This window comes from Lepidochelys kempii, chromosome 6 (genome assembly GCF_965140285.1).
Source record: "Lepidochelys kempii isolate rLepKem1 chromosome 6, rLepKem1.hap1, whole genome shotgun sequence".
Lineage (NCBI taxonomy): Eukaryota > Metazoa > Chordata > Testudines > Cheloniidae > Lepidochelys > Lepidochelys kempii.
The window spans coordinates 66,127,280-66,150,734 of NC_136385.1; the positions used below are offsets into that span (position 1 = coordinate 66,127,280).

At 42.5% G+C, this 23,455-nt stretch overlaps 1 protein-coding gene across 4 annotated transcripts in view; it reads left to right on the plus strand.

The window, feature by feature from the left end:
- SUSD6 (sushi domain containing 6) overlaps positions 1–23,455 on the plus strand; it is a 111,928-nt gene that overhangs the window by 48,514 nt on the left and 39,959 nt on the right. For all 4 annotated transcript variants that reach the window (XM_073348474.2, XM_073348473.2, XM_073348472.2 and 1 more), the window contains one exon: positions 2,696–2,852. In XM_073348474.2, the coding sequence (XP_073204575.1) occupies positions 2,732–2,852 (121 nt within the window). In that variant the 5' untranslated portion in view covers positions 2,696–2,731. The remainder of the gene's footprint in view (positions 1–2,695; positions 2,853–23,455) is intronic.

Genomic DNA, 23,455 nt, shown 5'->3' on the forward strand with positions numbered 1-23,455 from the left:
CCTTCCTAAAAGCAATTCATTTATCATCTTTTGGAGACCAGCCCCAATTCACAGGTCTTAAGAACATATTTTCAGTGCGTGTGTGCGTGCACGTCCGTGCATACATTTCACAATGGTTATGATCGCTGTGACACAGGCTTTCAGCAGAGACCTTACATGCTGCCCTTTGGTGAACTAGTATATAGATATCAGATCCAGGAGATCCCAGTAACCCTTTTGCATGACTGTGCCCCCTTCCAGTTGGCACCAAGAGGTCCCTGGGTCACACAGATACTTCCTCAAATTTTCAGCACTCGTATGAGACGTCTCATCAAAAAGTGACTAAGAGAAACGGTAGTGCCTGACCCTATGAGAAAGGAGACATGCAGCATTGTGCTATGCAGCAGCCTGTCACCAGAGCAGCAATAGGTAGTAACAAACACATATCCAGGAGCTTACTCCTGCGTCAGTCTCCAGTGCTTTCCTGTGAGGAAGGTACCTATCCTTGAGGCGGTAGTTGCCTCTTTTCTTCTTTCTTTTCTTTTTTCTTTTTTAACATTTTGGAAACACTTGCATAGCTCATCATGCCAGTACAATCTTCTTGAGTTGGGGAAAATTGCAGTGCCTCATCTTGATGTAAGCATACTTAAAGCAAAGGATACTTGGCTCAAGATGAAGCATTACATGCTGGGGTCTGTAGTTTAGCCCAGAGCAATGGCTCATGGAAGAATGAAACTGACTATAGGCCGTATGGTAGAGAGTAGCAAATATTTAGGCCTCCTTCTTTAATATAATTCTAAAATCCTATGCAATAGATCTGACTGTGTTGGGGACAAACACATTTGTTTGTCATCTGGTTTCTGTTCCTTTGTTTAGTGTGTCTTGGCTTTCTGCGTCGGTAAAGATTTTCACTCTAAATGTGGTCTAATCTTCACGTAAAAAAAAATTTACCAGTAACTGGCAGCAACTATCTTCTTAATCCTTTTTCGCGCTGTGGAAAGAATGAGTTGAGTGAACAAAGCGTCATAAACCCATTCTTATACTGCAAGTGTGACGTGGTGGTTACACCCCCACAGGTTTATTCTCATGGTTCTTATGGCACAGACAAATATTCTCTCACTAGCAGCCTGCCCTCCAGAGATGCTCCAAGCCTCTTGTTAATGTGGTGGTTTAAATGCTGTTTTAAGCCCATGCTTGAACTATCTGACAGAAAGCTCAACTAATGTTCCTCCAGTTTTCTCAAGTGATCCCCAAGTTTATCATTTCCCTTTGTTTAACAACTTCTTTAGTATTTTCTCTGTGGCAGAATAAAGAACTGAAGACAGGATAAAACAAACTTCAGTTTCTGGCTGTGTTTATTTGCTGTGTTACTAACTTAGTATCCTAGATCTTAGAAACAGCCAGATTTATTACCACATATGCCTAATAGCAAGTTTTAAAAATCTTATACTTTTATTTTCTTCCTTCTTTCCTCAACCTCAAAACAGAAAAAGGACTTTTCCTTAAATGAAGACTAATCAACCTGAAAAATCCAAATTCTGAAGCTGAGCTGTTTTGCATAAGCAAAAAAAACCTCCTACAATGAGAACATCCACTGAACTGAAAAATCATAGCAGAAGAGGGCTTTTTTGTTTGTTTGGGTTTTTTGTGTGTGTGTTTCCCCCCCTCCCCCCAAATTTAAAATTCCTTAGTTGAGACCAGGCATGGAAAGATCTTATCCCCAAAAGAGAATCTCTCTCTGAAAGTCTTAAGTATACGGAAGAATAGAGGGGCTATAGCGAGTGTCCGTATAACCTTGACTATAGCATTAGCTACCTGGCAAAAAATGTAAGCTAAATATATATTTAGTTTAAAGGGTAACTGGGATTTTAATTCTGACTTCCCTTAAGGGGATTTTTTACAGATGCAACCTGAGTGGTGTATTAACTCTAAATTTACATAAACTGTAGTAAACCTTGGATCTCTGGAGTCACGCCTGTATAGCCTTTCCTGTCACATAAATGGGGCTTTGACTTGTGCTTCTTTGGTTCTCTACTGATTTTTGTCATCAGGGCAGTTCTTGTTAATCTGGTTTATGTTTTGAGTGTGGAAAAAGGTGACAAACTGTTGGCTGAATTCACAGGTATGATGATATCACATCCTTGAATTTAATTGGCTGCACTCTGTAATCCACAGGTGTGATGTTTTGACCTCCGTGTCTATTTGATGTTCCTCCTTAAGGTAGTCTTTAAGTGTGTGCATGCAAGTGTGCTGTTGTGCCTCTCCAAGTAGCTAAGGAAGCATTTGATTTATCCCAGCTGTCTAGTAGTCAGACTGCTGTTTCTTTGAGACATTCTTAAAATCAGCGACTGTCTAGCAAAACTGGTTTACCTGAAATCTGCTTTAACATCTCCAGATGCTGCAGTCAGTCTGGGTGCCTTAAAGGAAAGAGAAAATGTAAGCGCCGTTTTTGTTGCCTTCATGTAAAATATGAGTGGATTACAGCCAAAAAAAGCTCTGGCTTAGATACTCTAGCCTTTTGACACTTCACATGGAAATCTTTCTGCGATATCCCCCTCCTCCCCCCAAAATGCAGATGAATTCACATGGTGGAATTCCTAAACATTAAAACAAGCAGCAACTTTTGCTTATTTATTTCTCTTTTATTCACTTCCCCTCTAATAGTATAGAGATCTGTCTTCTTCACTTGCATTTTTCTTCTGTTCTTGTGTTGTAGATTGGATCATTCTTAGACGACCAGAACTCTTTTAAGATGTGCCATGGAATGGTAGCACCAAAGAGCAACACAGCATCACCACTTGCCTTGACTGGTCATGGATTATTTCTTCCGTTAGTTATCTTCAGTACTTTCATCTTGGAGGGACTGGCCTCAGGTAAGTAAAACCTTTTACAGTACCTACTTACTGTGTGTGCAAGGTAGATGCATTTTAAAATACACAAGTAGCAAATTTTTACCTACATAGTGTTAGGCAAAATACAAGAGACCACTTCTTCATATACAGAGATCTTATAGTCTCTGTTCCCCTTCTGTTTGTGATTGTGCTTTTTTCGCTATCCTAGATGATCATATAACATCTGTGTGGCAGCTACAGCTTACATGGAAAAATACTACTGGGAAGGGCCTTAATGTATTTTTAGTGCTGCAAATGTGATTTTAAAATCTGGAAAGAAAGTAGAGAGCCAGCACCAAATGACCAGCCAATGCTCTGCAGACTGCAGTTTGGGATCAATTGATTTCATTTTGGTCTCTTATTCGGTAACTTCTGACATGTCACTTGACCTGCTGTTAGCCACTTTCCAGCTTCTCCCCCATTCATCTCATCTCTCTTCTTGTCTCTTGTTCTTGATGCTCTTCTGACAGAAGTGTGTGGTGAGAGGTGCAAATGTGGACAAAACTGGCTGATGGAGAAAGTGCCAAACAATACATCACTTCCAACCCTTGAGGGTAGAATTTGTATAGGGAATGCACAAATAAGACACACACACACTTTATATGTATATGTATATTAGTGTGTGTGTGTGTGTGTATATACACATATATACATGCACCAGGGCTCACTGATGAATTAACATTGTATTGCATTTACTTACACACACATTTATATTTATATATTTATATTTATATAGTGCATGTTGAAAGCTAATAACCTCTCTGTATTACTAGCCTTCTTGAGATGCTTTTTGATATGCGCCACAGTGAACATCTGCAGTGGTGACCACTAGAATGAGAAATATTGGGAATGGGGGAGAGGAGGGTGTTCTTGTTCCTGCACAGCGATGTTAAATAAGACTTATTACAAAAAAGAAAATGTGTTGACTTCTAATAATTGCTCCTATGTATGGCAGTGGCTTCCTGCTGGAAATGAAGTATAAATTCCAAATAAGTGTTAAGCCTAATTATAATTTATAGTCTAGTAGCACCCAATATGTACTAGAAGCCGTACACCCCTGCACTGAAAAGGTTACAGTTTTAAAGACTAAAAACCTGGGATGAGATGTGGGAGAAGGATGCAGCATACAAGCAAAGTAGTGTAGGTAGTGGCTGGTGCTAGTCTTGTTAGTGGTTCGTGGCTTTTAAAAAGAGCGAATATTCAGTTTCTCTCTAGGTTTGGGGGAAGGACATTATGGAGTAGAGGTCGGCACAAGGAGGGGTTGAAAGTCAAAAGGAATAGAGAAGGAAGGGAAGAAGGGAACAAAGAGGGTGAATGAGGTCTTGAGTTCAGTAGCTGGAGACAGGATGATATAAGCATTGCAAATAAAAGTTTAAAATCCGCAAAATGTGAAGGTTGGAAGCTCAATTCTGGGCAGGGACTGTCACTTCCTCTGTCTGTACAGAGCCTAGCAGTAGTTATCTGTACAGTGCCGGTCAGCCTGAGCCTGAGAAGGAGCCAGAATTTACCAATGTACATTGCCAAAGAGCCACAGTAATATGTCAGGTTTCAGAGTAACAGCCGTGTTAGTCTGTATCTGCAAAAAGGAAAAGGAGTACTTGTGGCACCCTAGAGACCAACAAATTTATTTGAGCATAAGCTTTCGTGAGCTACAGCTCAAATCCCTCCCTCCCCCCCACTCGGGGGCTCCCAGCGCCTCCGGCCCACCAGGAGCCCCATTGATCAGTGCCTCCCCTCCCTCCCTGCATCTCCCAATCAGCTGTTTTGTGGCATGCAGGAGCCTTGGGGGAAGGGGGAGGGGCAAGGGCATGGCAGGCTTAGGAGAGGGGGTGGGAAGGGGTGGAGTGGGGACAGGGGTTGAGCAGTGAGCACCCCCTGCACATTGGAAAGTTGGCACCTGTAGCTCTAGCCCCGGAGTTGGTGCCTATACAACAGAGGTGGGCAAACTGTGGCCTGTGGGCAACATCCGGTCTGCGGGACTGTCCTACCCAATCCTTGAACTCCCTGCCCGGGAGGCTAGTCCCCGACCCCTCCCCTACTGTCCTCCCTCCCCCGCAGCCTCAGCTCCCATGCTGCCAGTGCTCTGGGCGGTGGGGCTGCAAGCTCCTGCCTGGCAGCGCGGCTGTGAGAGCCACTGCTCGGTGTAGTGTATTAAATTGCTCCCCGTAGGAATGTGCTACTTACTGAGCGCCAGCACTGGCCGCTGTAAGTAGTACACCATAAGTAGCCCATGCCTATGGGGAGCGATTTAATACCGTACACCTGTGTAGGAAGGCTGTGCTTCCCCAAACAACCTGGCCCTGCCCCCTTACCATGCTGCTCAGAGCACCAGGACTGACAGCTGTAAGTAGTACACTGTAAGTAGCACATTCCTACAGGGAGCAATTTAATACACTACACCAGCCCACCTTACAGTTTCGGAACCTTGATGTGACGCTCAGGTCAAAAAGTTTGCCTACCCCTGCTATACAAGGAGCCGCATATTAACTTCTGAAGAGCTGCGTTTGGCTCCAGAGCCACAGGTTGGCCACCCCTGGCCTAGCACAATGAGATTCTTCTAGATACTAGAAATGCCAGTTATAAGGGATGCCCAATTGCTTCTGGAGGTGGATTTGGCTAGAAAAGCCTATTGATGTTGGGAGCTACTGACAAATGAGGAGCCCCTCTTGTTGGCGCATCTGGCCTTTTCTGGTGGGGAGGGAGCTGCTGGGATCGAGAGACAGACAGGAATGGGTGACCACTATCTACGTTAAAATCTGTAGTTGTAGATGGAAAAGACCTTTTAAAATCATAATCCATCTCTTTCCAGCCCCTCTACCCCCAATAATAACCCAGCATAGACTCTGTAGCCACCAGCCTGTCAAGTACTCTGTGATCTGGGACCGAAGCTTCACCATCCCTGAAACTCCAATTGCATATTGAAACATCTGTAATTGAGACTGTAATCTGTATGCAAATGACCACTGCTGTACAGGGCTGCTGAAAGGGAAAAGTCAACCATGACACTGTTAAGCTTTTACAGTGTTATTTTTCAGAGATATCTAGTTGTGTGTTACACACAACAGCACTAGAGAGCATTCAACTACCATGTCAGAAAAGCCTAGAGTTGTCCTGAATTGTTTCCCTTCTTCCACCCAGTACTCTGGATTAGTCTACAACAATTATCTTCTGTCCCAGATGGATTCATTTTTGCCCAGGTATGAAATGGTGAGAAAACAACCCAGGAGAAGAGTTTTTTTTATCAAGATAGGTTTGTATTTCCTATGGGAGGAAAAGAATCTCGTGTTTTGGGAAATGAGTGTTTCCAAGTTCAGATGCTTTGTTGCAGTAGTTCTTGGTTGAGATCTTGGTGTCAGATTTAAAAGATAGTTGCTAGGAGGAGAAGGCATTGTGGCACATAACCAAGGGAGTGCACTTGCAGCAGCTTGTCAGTTGAGTCATGCTAGTGAGTGAGTCTGCCAAGGAGCTGAGATCCAGAGGTATAAACCATGAATACAGGCAAATCAGTTGGGAAATCATCTCTTCCTCCCCCTGCTCCTCTTTCAAACTCCACTTAGTTCACATAAATGCTCTGGAGGAACATGGGGGTGTGTCAGGGTATAAGCTCTTGCTTCGTAGAGACTCCTGTGTTAAGACTGTCTTGAATGCAGAGCTACAGCCACATGGGTCGCAGCTGCCACAAACAGTACAAGAATTGCCTTGGTTGTCTTGTTAGAAATGTAAAAACAATGGGCTTCGTTCTGGTCAGAGAGATTGAAGGTAAAGGCTGTGGCTAGTGAAGTATTAAATGTAACAAATGTATATAGGACTGTGTAATGTGTATAATAATGTAGAGATTTGCTTTGTATAAGCTGTAACCTACATTATTTCAGCAGCCCGTAGGTTAGATATTCCTGCTAGACAAACACTCATTTTGCTTGCCATGTGGGTAGATGCAGAGGACAGACCCATTTCCAGTCAGCTGGTGTCTGGTCTCTTCTTTGTGTGTTAAATGGATATTATTCATATATGGATTTTGAGAAAAATCCTCAGTATTGTCTCAAGCAATCTTTCTTAATATCCTTGATGTGCTTCAAGGTGAAGGTGATAAGTTGCTTAGTGACTGAGGATGTTGCAGTGTTTGGGGAAAGCAGCTTTGAACTTTCAGGGCTTTCAGTCAAGTGAAATTCAACTCCAGCAATACCCTTAACACATAAAACAGTACAACTTGGTGCTGATAGATTGGAAGCCATGCTCAATCAATCAGAAGAGGGGGATATTCAGAAATATCTATCGTACTTCACAGCTCCATGTCTTTGGCTTTGAGGGAAGAAGAGTGGACTCCTAAGGATACTCTTTGGGTTTATAATAGGGAAAGTCTCTTCTCTTTTCTGCTCTTTTTGTATCTGTGCTCATACTAGCAAGCTCTCAAAGTCTCAATGAGAGAAGATGGTGGAGGTTGGAGACAGAAAGAACATTCTGAAAATAGGGGCCAGAAATGTTGCAGTTGAATTCCTATCCTAGCTGATTCCATTTCCTTGTAGGATGCATCTGTACTGTGGCCAAGATACTGTGTGTGTGTCATTGACTAGTCACTAGTGAAATATGCACTGTACAACAAGCTACTTGTTTTTAAGGTCACCACTTACAATTGTATATTCAGGCTCAAACACCTAGGAACTGAGAAGATCCCATTCCTGTATGTTGCTTCTGATGCAAACATGACAAATGTGATGTTTGCTGTGCTAAGGCCTATTCAGTGCTAAGGTTGCTCCATGCAGAGGCTCTTGGATACTGCTGAGTGATGTTTGCATCCCATGGAACAGCTAGCTCACTATTCCTGCTCTGTCTTGTGAGAACACTCCAAGGCACTGAGGGATTCTGTTTGCTTTATATACATTCCAGAGGAATAGCAATCTGAGGATTGCTTTTGCCTCTAGAATTATGCTAGATTAAAACATGACATTCATGTAGTTGTGGGTGAATTATTTAGTGGTTGTGATAGCACTGGCTAGACAGACAAGTGATTGGGCTGATTTTGTAGTCATCTAAAATCCAAAGAGGGGATATAGCACCTTGCAAAGAGAAGGAAAACTGGCAATGGGAAAAGAAGCAGAGGAAGGGAGGAGGGTGGGCGGTCGATGGGGTGTCTCATGAAGGAGAACACACAAATTGGAAATACAATGCAGAGGATTAGAGTGTATAACAATGGAGCCATTGGTCACGCATGCATGATGGTAACAGTGCAGTGTTTATAGTGGCTTGGTTTATGTGGAAACTGGTCCATATGGAACCAGAACTAGACCACTCAAACATACTTTTGGTGATGAATCAAGCAAGACTTCGATTTTAGTAGAATTCTGTTAAACTGAACCAGCCACACAATTTGTTGGGTCTTGAAAATTCAAATTGGAAGACTTAATAAAACCATGATAGTGATCCTTTGTATGTGAGCTGATTTGTAATTCTTGCCCCATTCTAATGAGAAATGGGGAGTGGCTTAAATAGGTGCCTAAGTGCCAAGGCTCCTACCTCTTTGTTTGTGAAGCACTTTAAGCTCTTCAGATGAAAAGTGCTGTAATAGCACAAAATGTTAACTTGTGAGTAACTCAGAATAAATAGTATATCCGAACACACAGAAATTAGTGGTCTGTAGGGTGGCATGATCCTTTTTTTACTCTATTCTTTTTTGTACCCAGCATGCTCAGGCTGCTGCAACAGGCCTCTGGTGAGGCACCCCTGAAATTGAACTGGCAGCCGCCTGAATTCCTTCCTGAACATCAGTAAACAAGGTTGTCACTGGCTCCTCCCTTCGCCTGTTCAGGGAAGAGGAGGCAAATGATGAGGTCTCTGAGACTGACCGTCTGTACTTCCCAAGAGTATGTTATAAGTGGTGTGTGTGTGTGTGTGTGTGTGTGTCTCCCCCAAAACCCTTCAACAGGAAAGTTGTGAAACTTGGAACTGCGTATACACAATCTGTGGCAAGACTATGCCAATTAGGAAACCTAATTTAGATTAGTAAAGAGAACTGAAGGATAAGAAGAAAATAGATAAGAAACGGTAACTATAAATTAGCCTTTAGAACTAAGTGTCCAATTCTGACTCACTCCTGAGGAACCTGCCGCTGTCTTCTCAGTTGGAGTCTTCCTTTTCTGGTCTCTTGAGGCTTTGGCTTTTACTATATAGCAACTATTGGCCTGTTCCCAATAGTTTAATCTGTATTTACAATTTTTAATTTTGGAACATTAGTGACCATATGTCTTGTGTTGTGAACCAGTCCTCTCCAGGGTGTGAGGGGGTGACCTTCACAATGAAGGCTTCACTGATTTGTAGCTGATCTTTAAGGACTGTCTGTATGCAGCTGCTTTTGGCAGAAGAAGGGAAAACAATGCTCTGAGGCTGCACAGAAGATGGGGGTATGTGAGTGGTAAGGACAAATTGAGGCAAAACCCCTTTATTTCCTTTAATCTAAGCAAGAAGGGCAAATTGCCAGAGGTGCCAGGTTATGTAGATTAACTGTGGGTTGTTGCTTTTCTTTACTGGGGGTCAGAACTGGTCTTTCTGGTTGAACCTTTCCCTCATGCAAATTACAGAAGGTTTGTTATTATGGTAAGTAGATAAATAATTGAGCACATGGCCTGGTCTCTATTGGAAGACAGATTTTTGACATAATCCCTTTCCCCACCAAACTCTCATTAAAACCTGAGCCGCTCTGCCTGAAATTTCTCCTGATTCTTTGTATGTAGGGTCCAAAAAGATGGTCTTATTGCCCGTCCTGCCATGGTGTTCAGGGAGAAGGAGTGGGAAGGAGGGGAACATAGAATGGGCTCCTCAAATTCTTAAGTTTGACTTAATAAGATATTTAAATTCTTGCCCCCAGAGTAGTTGGCTCAGCTGTAACTGCTGGCAATACCTATGCTGGCTGAGGATCCTGCCTCTCTACACTATCACTGAGCTAATGAGATCAGGACCAATGGAGCCAGCCTGTTAGGGCTCATGAAATCGAGAAACTGGTACTCTAGAGGGAGGCATGAAGGCTTCCCTGTCCATTTTTTTTTTTTTTTTGTCCTGGTTTTCTTGTGAGAAGATGGTAAATCAGAATTGCTTTTTCCTTGATGTTCTCTGCAGACTAGGTTGAAGACACTCATCTCCCTTGTAAACTTTTTATGCAGAAAGAACGAGGAGTACTTGTGGTACCTTAGACTAACACATTTATTTTGAGCATAAGCTTTTGTGGACTAAAGCCCACTTCATCAGATGCATGCAGTGGAAAATACAGTAGGAAGATATAGATACACAGAACGTGAAAAAATGGGGGTTGCCATACCAACTCTAACGAGACTAATCGATTAAGGTGGCCTATTATCAGCAGGAGAAAAAAAACTTTTGTAGTGATAATCAGGATGGCCCATTTCAAACAGTTGACAAGAAGAATATGCAGAGTAATCCTGGCACTTGGCCCAGACTCTTAGTTATTGAGCACTGCAGTTTGAAAACATTCTCAAGTTTGGGTTTTTCTGGAACTTGTGGGACCATATCCTGCCATTGAAACTCGAAACAGGGTAATCCAACTTGGACAACTTTTTACATGTAATTTGGTCACTCCCCTGTCACTTCTCTCCCTTTTTGATGCCTGAATTGCCTCTCCTGGCAGCTGAAGCGCTGGGTTTATGATAAGCCTGCTTGCAACAGCAGGGGACTGGACTCCATGACCCAGGAGATTCTTTCCAGTCTTACATCCTACGTTCCTATGTTTCAAGTAGGATAGATTCCCCCCCCCACCCCCCCCAAAAAAAGTTGGCCTCTTTCTTCCCAATTACCTGACCGATTCTTCCTCTTCCCCAGTCCCCCTCCTTCCCCTGATCTCTTTAAGCTCTCTGAGGGTGGGTTAAGCACTAGCAGCACTGCTAGTGATCCCCAACTCTACAGTGTGGCTGTCTCAGCTGGGGAGAAACACTTGGGTCACCAGATCAAGACTTAGCTTGCGTCTGCACTAGGAAAATTGAAACCTAATGCTAAAGGCTGTAGTGTAGTCAAGGTTCAAGTATCTTTACCATAAGTATCAGTCTCTCTCAAAAAAAGCAAAAAAAAACCAAGAAAAACCTGGGAGAGCTTTCAGACTTCTTTTCCTTTACAACCAGCCTTTCCCCTCAGGCAACTGAGCCTCTGGTTGCACAGGGAGCTGGGTTGTATCTGGAGAATGAATGAATTGCAACTTGAAGCACTGAAAGGAATGCTATGGAAGCTTTGGAAAGGGGAGTGAGTTACACCTGTAGGTACAGCAGCATGTTAGAGCACTGGATAGAGTAACTGTAGGGTACACTCCTTGGATCACACTGAAATCTGTTGTATCTAAGCAGAAAGAGAATTCATGGGCTGTGCAGTCTCCATTTGTTGGAACAGTTAGGTACTGTTAGAAAGTTAAGAACCTTTAGGGGAGGGATAGATAATAAGATGAAAAAATATCAGAATGTCATTATATAGTACGCCCACACCTTGAAGACTGCATTTCTGGTCACCAAAAAGAAAAGGAGTACATGTGGCACCTTAGAGACTAACCAATTTATTTGAGCATAGAGACTAACCAATTTATGCTCAAATAAATTGGTTAGTCTCTAAGGTGCCACAAGTACTCCTTTTCTTTTTGCTAATACAGACTAACACGGCTGTTACTCTGAAACCTTTCTGGTCACCCTATCTCAAAGATATGTTAGACTTGGAAAAAGTACAGAGAAGGGCAACAAAAATTATTAGAGGTATGGAACACCTTCCGTATGAGGGGAGATTAAAAAGATTGGTACTAGTCAGCTTGGAAAAGAGACCACTAAGGAGGGATGTGATAGAGGCCTATAAAATTAGGGGTGGTGTGGAGAAAGAGAATAAGGAAGTGTTAATAGACAGGTTTAAAACAAACATAAGGAAGTATTTCTTCACACAACGCAGTCAGTCTGTGAAACTTGATGCTGGGGATGTTGTGAAGGCCAAAACTATAAATGGGTTCTAAGCCTCTGATTTCCAGAAGCTGGGACTGGATGACGGGATGGATCATTTGATTAAATTGCCTTGTTCTGGTTTGCTCCTTCTGAAGAATCTGGCACTGTCGGGAGATAGGATACTGAGCTAGATGGACGATTGGTCTGACCCAGTATGGCTGAACTCTTATGCTCTTTGTGTGAGGGAAGGAGGGGGATGAGTGTGTTGGAGGTACGGAGCTGAAGAAAGAGGTTGGGAAAAGAGAGAGAATGCTTTGTCACAGAGCTTGTGCTGCCAGCATTTGAGGAAGCTTTCTCTTGTGCCTCAGTGTTTTTTCCATATATGGGAGCTGCCAACAGGAAATGCTTCAGTGCTATGTACTTGCATGACTCCCTTCTTTGCAGTCAAGATGTTCATGGAAGCAAAGGAATGCTGCGTTTGTGTGAACTGTAAGACAAAAAAGGTCTCGGGGGAAGAGAAGCTAGGGAACGAAGCAGTACATTAACCAAGGAGCCTTAATTTAATCTTGCATGCTCTGTTTCCTATACTCAGCCAGGCTTATTTCGGTGGGGCAAATCTTTACTCCCTACTTGAGAGCAGAATCGAGGACTGATCTCTGTAGCATAGCTGCTGCTGCTTATTGATGCTTGTCTTTGTATCTGATCCTGTTTTTGTTTCAGCTTTTAAAGCAAAAAGGGATCACCTCCCTGTTTAGGCCCCAGAATGCTGCTTTTTTTTTTTTTTTAAAGGAAGATAAATGCCATCACTGGAGGATGCCTTTGTGTCATCACAACCAAAGATAGGATTGGGAGTGTGGTGCTGCTGGCACATATATAAAAAGCTAGACCCTGGAAAACCAAGGGCTGCTGCTGTTTCAGTGTGAAGCTGCATTTGGCAGGATCCTGTGGAAAAGGTTTGCATGGTGTCTTGCACCGTTCTCATGAAGGCGGCTGTTTTTTCATTGGCACCAGTTTCTCTCCTCTGTCATCCTCATGCCCCCTCTACCACCTGTGCTAAAGAAACAAATTAAGATTATAAAATGTAGCCGCAGTATTGAATCCATTACTTGGACAATTTTGCATTTTTTTCCGTCAACTTCCACTGGCAAAGGTGTCACATTGCTTTAGCCATGGGTAAAATTTTTCTGGGTTACAGGAAAGCAAATTATTTAAAAGAGGGTCAAAAATAGGACCAAGAATAGTCAGTCTCCTACAACGTTAGCTATAGAGATTCACAGCTATAATATGGCCGTAAAATAAGACTGGAGACGCATTTGGAGCTCCAGGGAGAGGAGAGAATAGAATGAAGTTGCAGGAGGGAAACTGGAAAGATAAGATGCTAGGATGGGCAGAAGAAGGGTGGGGGAGGAGTATGTGGAGGTAGAATGTAAAAGAAGGTTTAGATTTAGAGTTGCAAAAAGGACCCAATGGTTTGACAAACCAATTAATGGCTCAAAGGGTGAGTAGTGAAATGAAGGGGGTGTTTAGGTGTCCAAGCAGAGGAGTAGAGTGGGAGGGATAAGAATAACATGATGCTCTTGGAAGAACTTTAACACTTTAATGGTTAGGTAAGGTTTACTTCATTACAGCATCATACTTAGGAGAGCTCCCTGCTCATGGTCTCTGCTGCAGCTGCAGTTAACGACACCTCTGTTAGAGTATTGTAGGGATTTTAAAAGTTGATCTGCGGCCTGAGGGTTCATAGTACGTTGTGGAATTAAGGGAGACTCCCGAGGGATGGAAGCCTTTTATCAGTAAAAAGAAAAGGAGTACTTGTGGCACCTTAGAGACTAACAAATTTATCTGAGCATAAGCTTTCGTGAGCTACAGCTCACTTCATTGGTTTTTCATCCTAAGGTGCCACAAGTACTCCTTTCTTTTTGCGGATACAGACTAACACAGCTGCTCCTCTGAAACCTGTCATTATGCAAGGCACTGAATTTAGCCGTATGGAGTGGAAATCTATCAGCTTCATGAAAACCGATGAAGTGAGCTGTAGCTCATGAAAGCTTATGCTCAGATAAATTTGTTAGTCTCTGAGGTGCCACAAGTACTCCTGTTCTTTTTGCGGATACAGACTAACATGGCTGCTACTCTGAAACCTTTTATCAATAAGCAGCACAGTGCGGTGAGAATACTGATGACTGGAGCATCTGCTGTCAGCTGCCTTTGTAAGTGCCCTGAAATCATTGGTGTAGATCAGATTGGGGAGGGTTTGAAATGCATGGCCATGAAATGAAGGGGGTGGAGGGGGAATTGTGAATAGAAGCCATTGCTACATTTGGAGGGATGCTCTCTACTTTTCAGAGAGATTTCTAGTTTTTTTTTCTTGCTCATATTAAAAGTTTTGAAAATAGCTTTCTGACTTGCTTTTTTGGGGTCCCTTTTCTATTTGGCCACCATTGTGACTTTGTCTGCGTTGGGGAGTTTTTCAAAAGAAATAAGGAAAGAAAATAAAATTCCCACTGGTCCAGTGGGAGCCTTAGTGTAGACAAGTTAAAACTGTCAATGTGGTGGTCTGAAAACTCCAACAACCACTGAAACCTTGTCAAAACTAAGGCTCCTGCTAATGCTAAATTTCCCCAGCGTAGACAAGATCTGTATGGGTTTTCAGTGGAGAAGGGTCTTTCCTAATGCAATAGGGTGAGGGGAAAAAGTAACACAAACTGTAGTGGCCTACTTTCCTGGGTGCCAGCACCACCAAAGATGTGAGCCAGGAGAATTGTGTTCTCTGCTGCAGAGGGAGTTCTACCTGGAACTGGCTTTTGGTGTGTTATGCCACAAAGATGGCTGTTGCTTACTCTCTAGCTGCTCCTAAGAAGAAACTTGACTATAGCGCTGGGAAAACTGTCCACCAGATTGTAAACTTTAAATAGTTCTTATTTTAGGCCCAGTGTACACCAAGAAGAGAGCTGCTTCTGAAAACTGCTAGTGCTGTTTTAGAGGTGGCTTTTGCTGAGCCGTGTGCTGACATATTTCAGACACTTCTTCCTTCTCTATTTGGGATGGATGTGGAGAGAATAGACCTGACATTTGACAGTCCCAATGACTAGTGCAATATTTCTTCCTTTTTGTTGACTCTTGGCTTCCCTAAGGAAAGTAACTAGGCACTTTTTTACAAGCTGTGGAATGTATTTTTCTGTTGACTGGTTTGGTTTCAGTGTAGCAGTCTTGGGGCACAAGATGGCAATACTGATATCTGAAGCATATTCCAAGCATACGCTCCTATCTACAATGTGTAGGGAAAAAACTGCGTGATCATGGGGGACATCAATTTGAGTGACATGCTGGAGGTTTCATGCTGCCAAAACTTAAAACATCCTTGGAATTTCTAAACATTATATGACCGTTCCCTAACTCAGTGTTCCAGCCTACACAGAGGAATTCTTTTAGACCTTGTCCTAACAGAGTACCTGATGACAGAACTAAAAATTAATAGTAGCTTAGGTACATGTGATCATGACTTGATCATATTTATAATGTGGAAGCAGAATAAAGTCCATATCAGTAATATAGACTTGTTGCTTTAATAGGGCCCATTTCACAAAGCTGAAAATGGGGTAGGAATAAATGGTCAGTTTTCACAATGGAGAGAGGTAAACAGCAGGGTCCTCCAAACTTCTGTTCTGGGACATATGCTGTTCACAGTTCACTCCCTGTTCCGGATCAGTAATGAACATTTTGAAGTGGCAAAGTCTGCAGATGTTGTGGTGGCCAAAAGTATAACTTTTGGTTCAAAAAAGAACTAGATGAGTTCATGGCAGAGGGTCCATCAATGGCGGCTGTTCTGTACACTTCCCCTGAAGTTCTGGCACTGGCCACTGTCAGAGACAGGATACTGGGCTAGATGGCCCACTGGTCTGGCCCATTATGGCAGTTCTCATGTTCTTCATTATGAGCCAAATCAGCTAGGAGGAAGAACGGAGTCTCAGAAAAATGTGAATGATAAATGAATTCCAATTAAGAAAACCTGACTACATGCCCAAAAAGCATCTTTTTGATTGAGGAAGAAGGCTGTGCTGGTTAAGAAACCAACCTGACTTAGAGGGGAAGAGAAGTCAGCCATAATATACATATAATTTTTTTTTAAATGTAAGAAAGGGGAAGTTGCTAGTAATGAATATAAATCCAGAAGGTAGGAATTTTAGAAAACTAATAGGGGAAGCAAAAGGGAGAAAGGAGAAATCTGTGCTCATCAAAGTTAAGGACAATGAGAAGGCATTTTTAAAATATATTAGGAAAAAAAGAATCCTGACAATGGTATTAGTCTGTTACTAGATGGAAATGCTAGAATTATCAGTAATAATGCAGAAAAAGGAGAAGTATTCAATAAATATTTCTGTTCTGTATTTGGGGGGAAAACATGACGTTGTCTCATCATATGGTGATATCACTCTTCTACTAATGTCTCTGGAGGATGTTAAACAGAAGCTACTCAAGTTACATATTTTTAAACTACTTTTGAAGGAGCTGACTGAGGAGTTTTCTGACTATTAATGGTGACTTTCAGTAAATCTTGGAACACTGGGGAAGACTGGGAAGAAAGCAAATGTTGTGCCAGTTTTTAAAAAGAGTAAATGGGATGATGGGTAATTATAGTTCTGTCACCCTGAGATCAATCACAGGCAAGATAATGGAACAGCTGACACATGACTCATTAATGAAGAATTAAAGGAGGGTAATGTAATTAATGCAAATCAACATAGTTTTATGGAAAATAGATCCTGTCAAGCTAACTTGATGTCTTTTTGTGATGAGATTATAAGTGTGGTTGTTAAAGGTGGTAATGTTGAGGTAATATACTTGGACTTCTGTAAAGCATTTGACTTGATACCACACATTTTGATTTAAAAAAAAAACACAAAAAAACGCCCTAGAACAAGATAAAATTAGCATTGCACATATTAAATAGATTAAAGGCTGGCTAACTGATAAGTCTCCAAATGTAATTGTAAACAGGGAATCGTTATCCAGTGGGGTCCCGCAGGAATCGGTGCTTAACCCTATGCTGTTTAACACTTTTAGCTGTGATCTGAAAGAGAACCTAAAATCATGACTGATAGTTTGCAGATGACCCAAAAATTTGGGGAGTAGTAAATAATGAAGAGGATAGGAAACTGATTCAGAGTGAACTGGGTGCAAGCAAACATGCATTTTAATGCAGCTAAATGTAAATGTGTACACCTAGGAATGAAGAATGTAGGCCGTACTTACAGGATGAGGGACTCCATCCTGGGAAGCAGTGACTCTGAAAGATTTGGGAGTTGTGGTGAATAATCAGCTGAACATGAGCTCCCAATGTGATATTGTGGCCAAAAGAGCTAATGCAATCCTGGGAGGCATAAATGGAAATCTCAAATAAGAGTAGAGAGGTTATTTTATCTCTATATTTGGCACTGACGTGACTGCTGCTGGAATATTGTCTAGTTCTGGGGCCCACAATTCAAGAAGGATGTTGATTAATTGGAAAGGGTTCAGAGAAGAGCCACGAGAATGATTAAAGAATTAGAAAACATGCCTTTATAGTGACAGACTCAAAGAGCTCAATCTCTTTAGCTTACCCTTCTCTTTGTTAAGGGGTGACTTGATTAGTCTATCTACATTGGGAACAAATATTTAATAATGATCCTTTGGTATGTGAGGACCAGACCAGAGGCCCAAAGTAGATAAGCGTGATCCCCAAAATGATGGGTGTGCATCAGCTGTTTTGAACTTGTGACCAGGGTGTGGCATTACACCGCATAGTCTTATGATATGATTACGGCATAACTGATGTATGTTGTGCAAGATAGGTCATGTAAGATATCATCAAAAAGGTTATGATTCACTGAATATGATTATCCTATTTATATGCATGTATCATTTTGGTATCTGAAGTTAGAAATATTGTCTATGCATCTATTACAAATGTGTTTACACCAGGGGAATGCCCACTTGGCAGAATGTAATCAGTCTAGATGGCTGGCTGGGAAGGGCCATTGGGGAGAATAGTGGGTCTTCGAAGATGCTAATCTCCCACCAGAGAGCCTTCCTGAGGACTCTACAAATGGCCTCATGGCTGCTGTGTCCGTACAGGGGCATGTAACCAAGTCACTTGGTACTAAGCTCCATCTTGGAGTACCAGTGTTTTTCCACTGACTGTGTGTGGGAACCAAGAGGGGGGAGAGAGGTTTCCCACCATATGCAAAAGCTAGTTATGACATGGAAGTGATGTCATCGTGGTTCTTCAAGAAGATTGCTGGAAACACCTGAGGAATAAAGACTGGACTAAAGGAGAAGGGCTGAACCCAGGCTAGAGGGATTTCTAGCCTGTGAAAAGAATATCTGGGATTTTAAACTGCAAGCAAATGCAGCTTACCCTCAAGAATCTCTGCAAACTGCCTAAAACAATTAGGGTGAGCATTTGCTACTCATATCCAATCTCTTTAGTATATTAAGCTTAGATTGCTTTTTGTTTGTTTTGCTAGGTAATCTGCTTTGATCTGTTTGCTATCCCTTATAAGCACTTTGAAATCTATCTTTTGTAGTTAAAACCAGTGTGTGGAAAATAACTGGGGGCAGAAAGCTGTTGCATATCTCTCTCCACACTGAGGGAGGGGGTGAATTTTATGAGCTTACACTGTACAGTTCTCGGTGCAGCACAAAATGGTATAATTATGGGCTTACTCTCCAAAGGGGGGTGCGTGCCTTAAGAACTGGGAGGTGCTTTAGCTGAGCCTTCCCATGCAGAGCTGCTCCCAAGCATGCGTGTGTAGCTGCAGCTGGACGTGTCCCTACCTGTGTGTATGCTGGAAGGGGCTTGAGGGCCTGTCACAGCAGTACAGTGTAAAGGGAGCCCAGGCTGGTGAGTCAGGCTGGCTCAGTGGTACCCCAGTTTCAGGTGGCACCTGGGGGGAACCAGTCACACATGGAATAAACCCCTTGGTGAGGTTTGAAGGACTGTTCACTGGCCAAAGCCCTTGTTGGAGTAGAGATCTCTGGTAAGTTTATTAGCATATACGTAGGTTCTCCTATTGTTCAAAATGTTTTCTGCAATGCTTTTATCTTAATGTATGTCCTGTGTTTAGAAGGAGCTTTTTTGCAACCTATAACTGTGGCAATTACATGGTTTATAGCCTTGAAGAGTAAGCAAAAGCAGAGCAGGCCTTCTTAGGCAGTCTGTCTTTGCTGGGGAATTCACATTGAGGTGATGACTGCGGGGCTGGAAGCCTGAGAGTGAGTGCCCTGGCTGGACTAGGAGAGGGAAAGAGAGGGGCAGTTCCCCTGAACTGTGATACATCTTCAACCAAAGGAGACAACACTGTGGCTGGAAGTTCTTCCAGATGCTTTTTTCTGCCCAGCAGCATCACTTTTGTCTTGCTCGGTTTCAGCTTCATCTAGCTGTCCTTCATCCAGGAGCTGATTTCCGTACATTGGGTCATCTTGGCGGTAGCGTTGTATGTGGTGAAGGATAGGCAGAGTTGTGTCCTCTGCATATTGATGGCACTTGAATCCATGCCATCTTCCAGTTCACCTGGACTGCACATAGATGTAGAATAAGGTCAGAGAGAGAATTGGTCTTTATGGACTCTAATAATGCAGGTCTAGTGGAGGAGGTGCAGTTTCCTATCACAACTTGTTGGGTTCATCCCTTTAGGAAAGACTTAAACCATTTTAGCACTTACCTCAGGACACCTGTCATCTCTTTCAGGTGAGACAGCAGTATCTCATGGTTGGCAGCACTGAATGCTACAGAAAGCTCCAGGAGGAGGAGTGTAGCTATCTGCCTTTCTCCTGCTGTCAGCAGATGGGTGTCCATCAGTGCCACTAAAGTGGTTTTCATCCACTGAAGTTTTTAATTAGCTGCTCTTAAAGGTATACGTTGCATTTCCTGACTCTCTTTAGAGAGTGTAGTTCTGATGGCAGGTCCCTGGAGAGTGAAGCTCTGTTTCTTCGCAAAATAGCCTCAGTTCAGAGCTTCTTGCTAGTATCCCATTCTACACAAATTGCAGCTAATGCAGCCTCCTCTTTGTAGGGGCCAGGAGCCTCCCTCTGTACCAGTGGTAATACAGAATGGCCGCCTCTCACTGTATGCTGACACACTGCCTTGCTGAAAGAGTAGAAGTTAAAGGACTCCTAAAGCAGCAAGCAAAGCTGCAGTGATCAAACTTTCGTCTAATGTTAAAGGGCCCCTTTGTGTGAATCCTCTGTGTACAACTGCTGCTCTGGCAAAAAGATATTTTCTTTGTCCGTTAATTACAGCCAGTCTGCGACAGTGAAGTGGAAAACTCTATGAACGCAGCAGTATTCATGAACTGGATATAGTAGCTTGGACTGTAGCATACTCTTCCAGTTAATGTGTGTGTTCACCTGTTTAAATATGTAAAACCTTAGCCTGTTTACACTTGAGTGAAGACTGAACCGAGCCATCGTGTATGCGGTCTCACTTGTTCTGTGATAATTTAGATTTTGAGAAATAACTAAATTGTAAGCAGCTGGAAACATTACAAAAAATCTTTAAATGTATTTGGTATATTTGGTGATCACCATTATGAAGTCAGTATTTGCCATCAGTTGCCTCACAGTGGTATGAGAGGGCGAAAAAACCCATAATCCTTAGAACAGCCACAACCTGTGACGGCTGTATGCTAACAATTGGTAAATATTGCATGGGGACATGAAAATTGCCATGCTGGATCAGACCTGTGATCTGTCCACTCCAATATCCTGTTTGGCATTGGCCAGCACCAGCCGCTTTTACAAAAAGGTGCAAGAAACCCTATGTTGTAAGTAGTTAGGAAACTGATTTCACTATTGGCAGGATTCTGCCTAGCTGCCCTCAGTTAGAGATTGGCCTGTGCACTGAAGCATGAGGGTTTATCTCCCTTCCAAAATTCTTGGTTTTTAATCCTTACTCTTCTGTGTCTGATTCTCTTATGTTGACTTTTCAAATGTCTTGCCACAGTTCTGTAACCGTATTCTGCTTCCACATTAGCAAGAGAGGGGAAGCTTTTTTGCTTTGTCTTCACAAGCGTTGCCCAAACCTCTCTCTCATTCTGAGTCTGTTTGAAAGAACAATACCCATGTCCACCACTGCCTGTTCACAAGCTGCTCACCACACATGTATTCATCACCTTGGAAAAAGCCTCTTTCCACCCTCATTTATCAGAAGTGTTGGATAGCATCTGTCGATCCTGTTGAGTGTGATGCCAGAGAGATGGCTTTGCGGGAGGAGAGGTACAAAGGGCCCTGCTTAAATCATATGTATAAGGGCACAGCTGGAGCTTCTGTCTCCCAGCTCCCTGCCATTTGTCCTCTGGTGCTGTGGTTGTAATGACATTAGCATTTCAAAAGGGGGATTACCACAGCCCCCAAGTTCTAAGAGGGAGGTGTTTTGGCTGCTAATAGAAAAGCTGCTTTTTGGCTATCAATATTGCTGATTTACATAGGTAGCAGATGTAGAGGGTTGGTGGAGGAGGCCACATCATGTTGAAAACACTCTTTTGTTGAGGAAGAAAGTTTTGTTTTATAGGACTAAAAATTTAAGCAATTAAACATGAAGTTATTTTATTTTACTAATTTAGAGTGGGTGACAGTTACCTACTGGAGAAGTTCAATTAAAGGGACCAAATCCTATTCAAGGGAGGCATCCTTAAATCAGGTAAATGTGACTAATTTTGGAGAATTTCAGGTTAATTATCTTATATTCCTTTGTTTTTGCACCTCAAACAGTTAAAGTAGAATGATCTGATGCTTTCTGTTGATAGTCTACCGTCCTGGTTATCATGCACTGGCAAAAAACTGTTTGCATCCAAACTCATTGTTTCTACTGACGCACTTCAGAATTTCAGGAAAATATTTCTGTTCATCGTGGGCCTTGTAACAACCCTTCTTTTAAAAAATCACCTGAATCTTGGGGTCTAAAACTACCTGAGCATATCTGATTAAAAATGTAGAGTAAGAACTCATTAATCTCCTCAGTAGGACACTAGACAGTTTTCCTCTTTTTTTTTTATGACTGAGGAGCCCAAAATGTTTTCTTCATTTCAGCCTTATATTAGGGGCTTGTGCACACTGGGCTCTCTGTCCAGAATTTCTCACAGTTGTTACTAACATTTTGACCCCATCATTGGTAGCGGTAGCCGGAAGCTCTAGGGAGTTTCTGATATTCTAACCACTGTGTCGTCTAGATCTACGTTGAGCATGGTCAGATATTATAGTGCCTAAGATGCTGTTGGCTACCACAAGCTGTGTCTGCACTAGTACTGATACCACTCATGGCTTTGAACTGGTAAGTCCGTAACTGGTGTTCAGAGTTCAGACCATATCACCTCTCTTCTTGCATCTCTGCACGGGGTACTCCTTCTCGGTTGCATCAAACATAAGCTACTTGTCTTCACAGTCAGAGGTTCTACTGTATGTGCTTACCCAGCAGATATTATCAGACTATTTCTACCAATCTTGTGTAAGTGTTCTCATTTGTTTTTGAAGAGTCTAATACTGTGACCAGTCATATTTATGTGCCTGTAAAAATATTTTGACAGGACGGGGTGGCATCAGCTTCACACCCACAAACTGAACTGCACTGAAGACTGGATTTTACATGCTATAGATGGGGAAAACCCAGCTGCCTTTGGTTCTTGTGCACTCAGCTTTCTACAAAGCTGTGATGGATGGAGAGCTCTCGATGCAAAATCTGTATGTCACTATGCTCACATTGTTTGTCCTTCTGTTGATCTGATTTGGTCTCTTGTGCAGCAAGCGTGCCAGCTGAGATTACTATGGAAATTTAGCTGCTGTTTTGCCAAGAAGCTAAGGCTGAAATAGTCTGTTTACCATTGTGCCTGAATTAGGCTTCTGGAAAACAAACACAAAATTCACTGGCATTCTTTTTCCTACCTGTCTATGGTGACAAAGATGGAATGAGAGGAAATATTAAACTCCGCTAGTAGGGAAGAATGTTGGGGAGATGCTAAAACCATAAACAAGATGCAATGGACTTCAATTCTGGGAAGCAAGGAATGCAAGAAACAAGAAGTAGCCATTGTAGCTTCTGAGAGATTGCCCAAAATTGTTCATCTTCTTTGGTTGCTTCCTTTTCTACTTTCAGGACATTGATATACACTTAACGTTTGCAGGGGAAGGATAAAGGCAGCAAAAAGTAGAATGAGTTTCCTATCTCCACACAGCTAAAACTCTCGTTCAAGCCATCGTCCTCTCTCATCTCAGTTACTGCAGCATTCTTTCCCCTGGTCTAGACAAATGAAGTCTTGTCCCCCTCCTATCTATTCAGAATGCTGCTGTGGAGATTGTTTGTCTAGCCTGTCACTTTGACCATGTCACCTCTCTTGATGAAGTGAGCTGTAGCTCACGAAAGCTTATGCTCAAATAAATTTGTTAGTCTCTAAGGTGCCCCAAGTCCTCCTTTTCTTTTTGCGAATACAGACTAACACAGCTGCTACTCTGAAACCTCTCTTGTTGCATCCGTGCACGGGCTACTCCTTCTCTGTTGCATTAAACAGAAGCTACTTGTCTTCACAGTCAATTCCCCCTTCTACATAATGTTTCTCATTCATTATCAGTGTCTGCTCTTGCTTCTGTTTGGCCCATGATGCCAGCCGCCAGGGCCTACTTGTAAAATTTTCAAACAAGTGC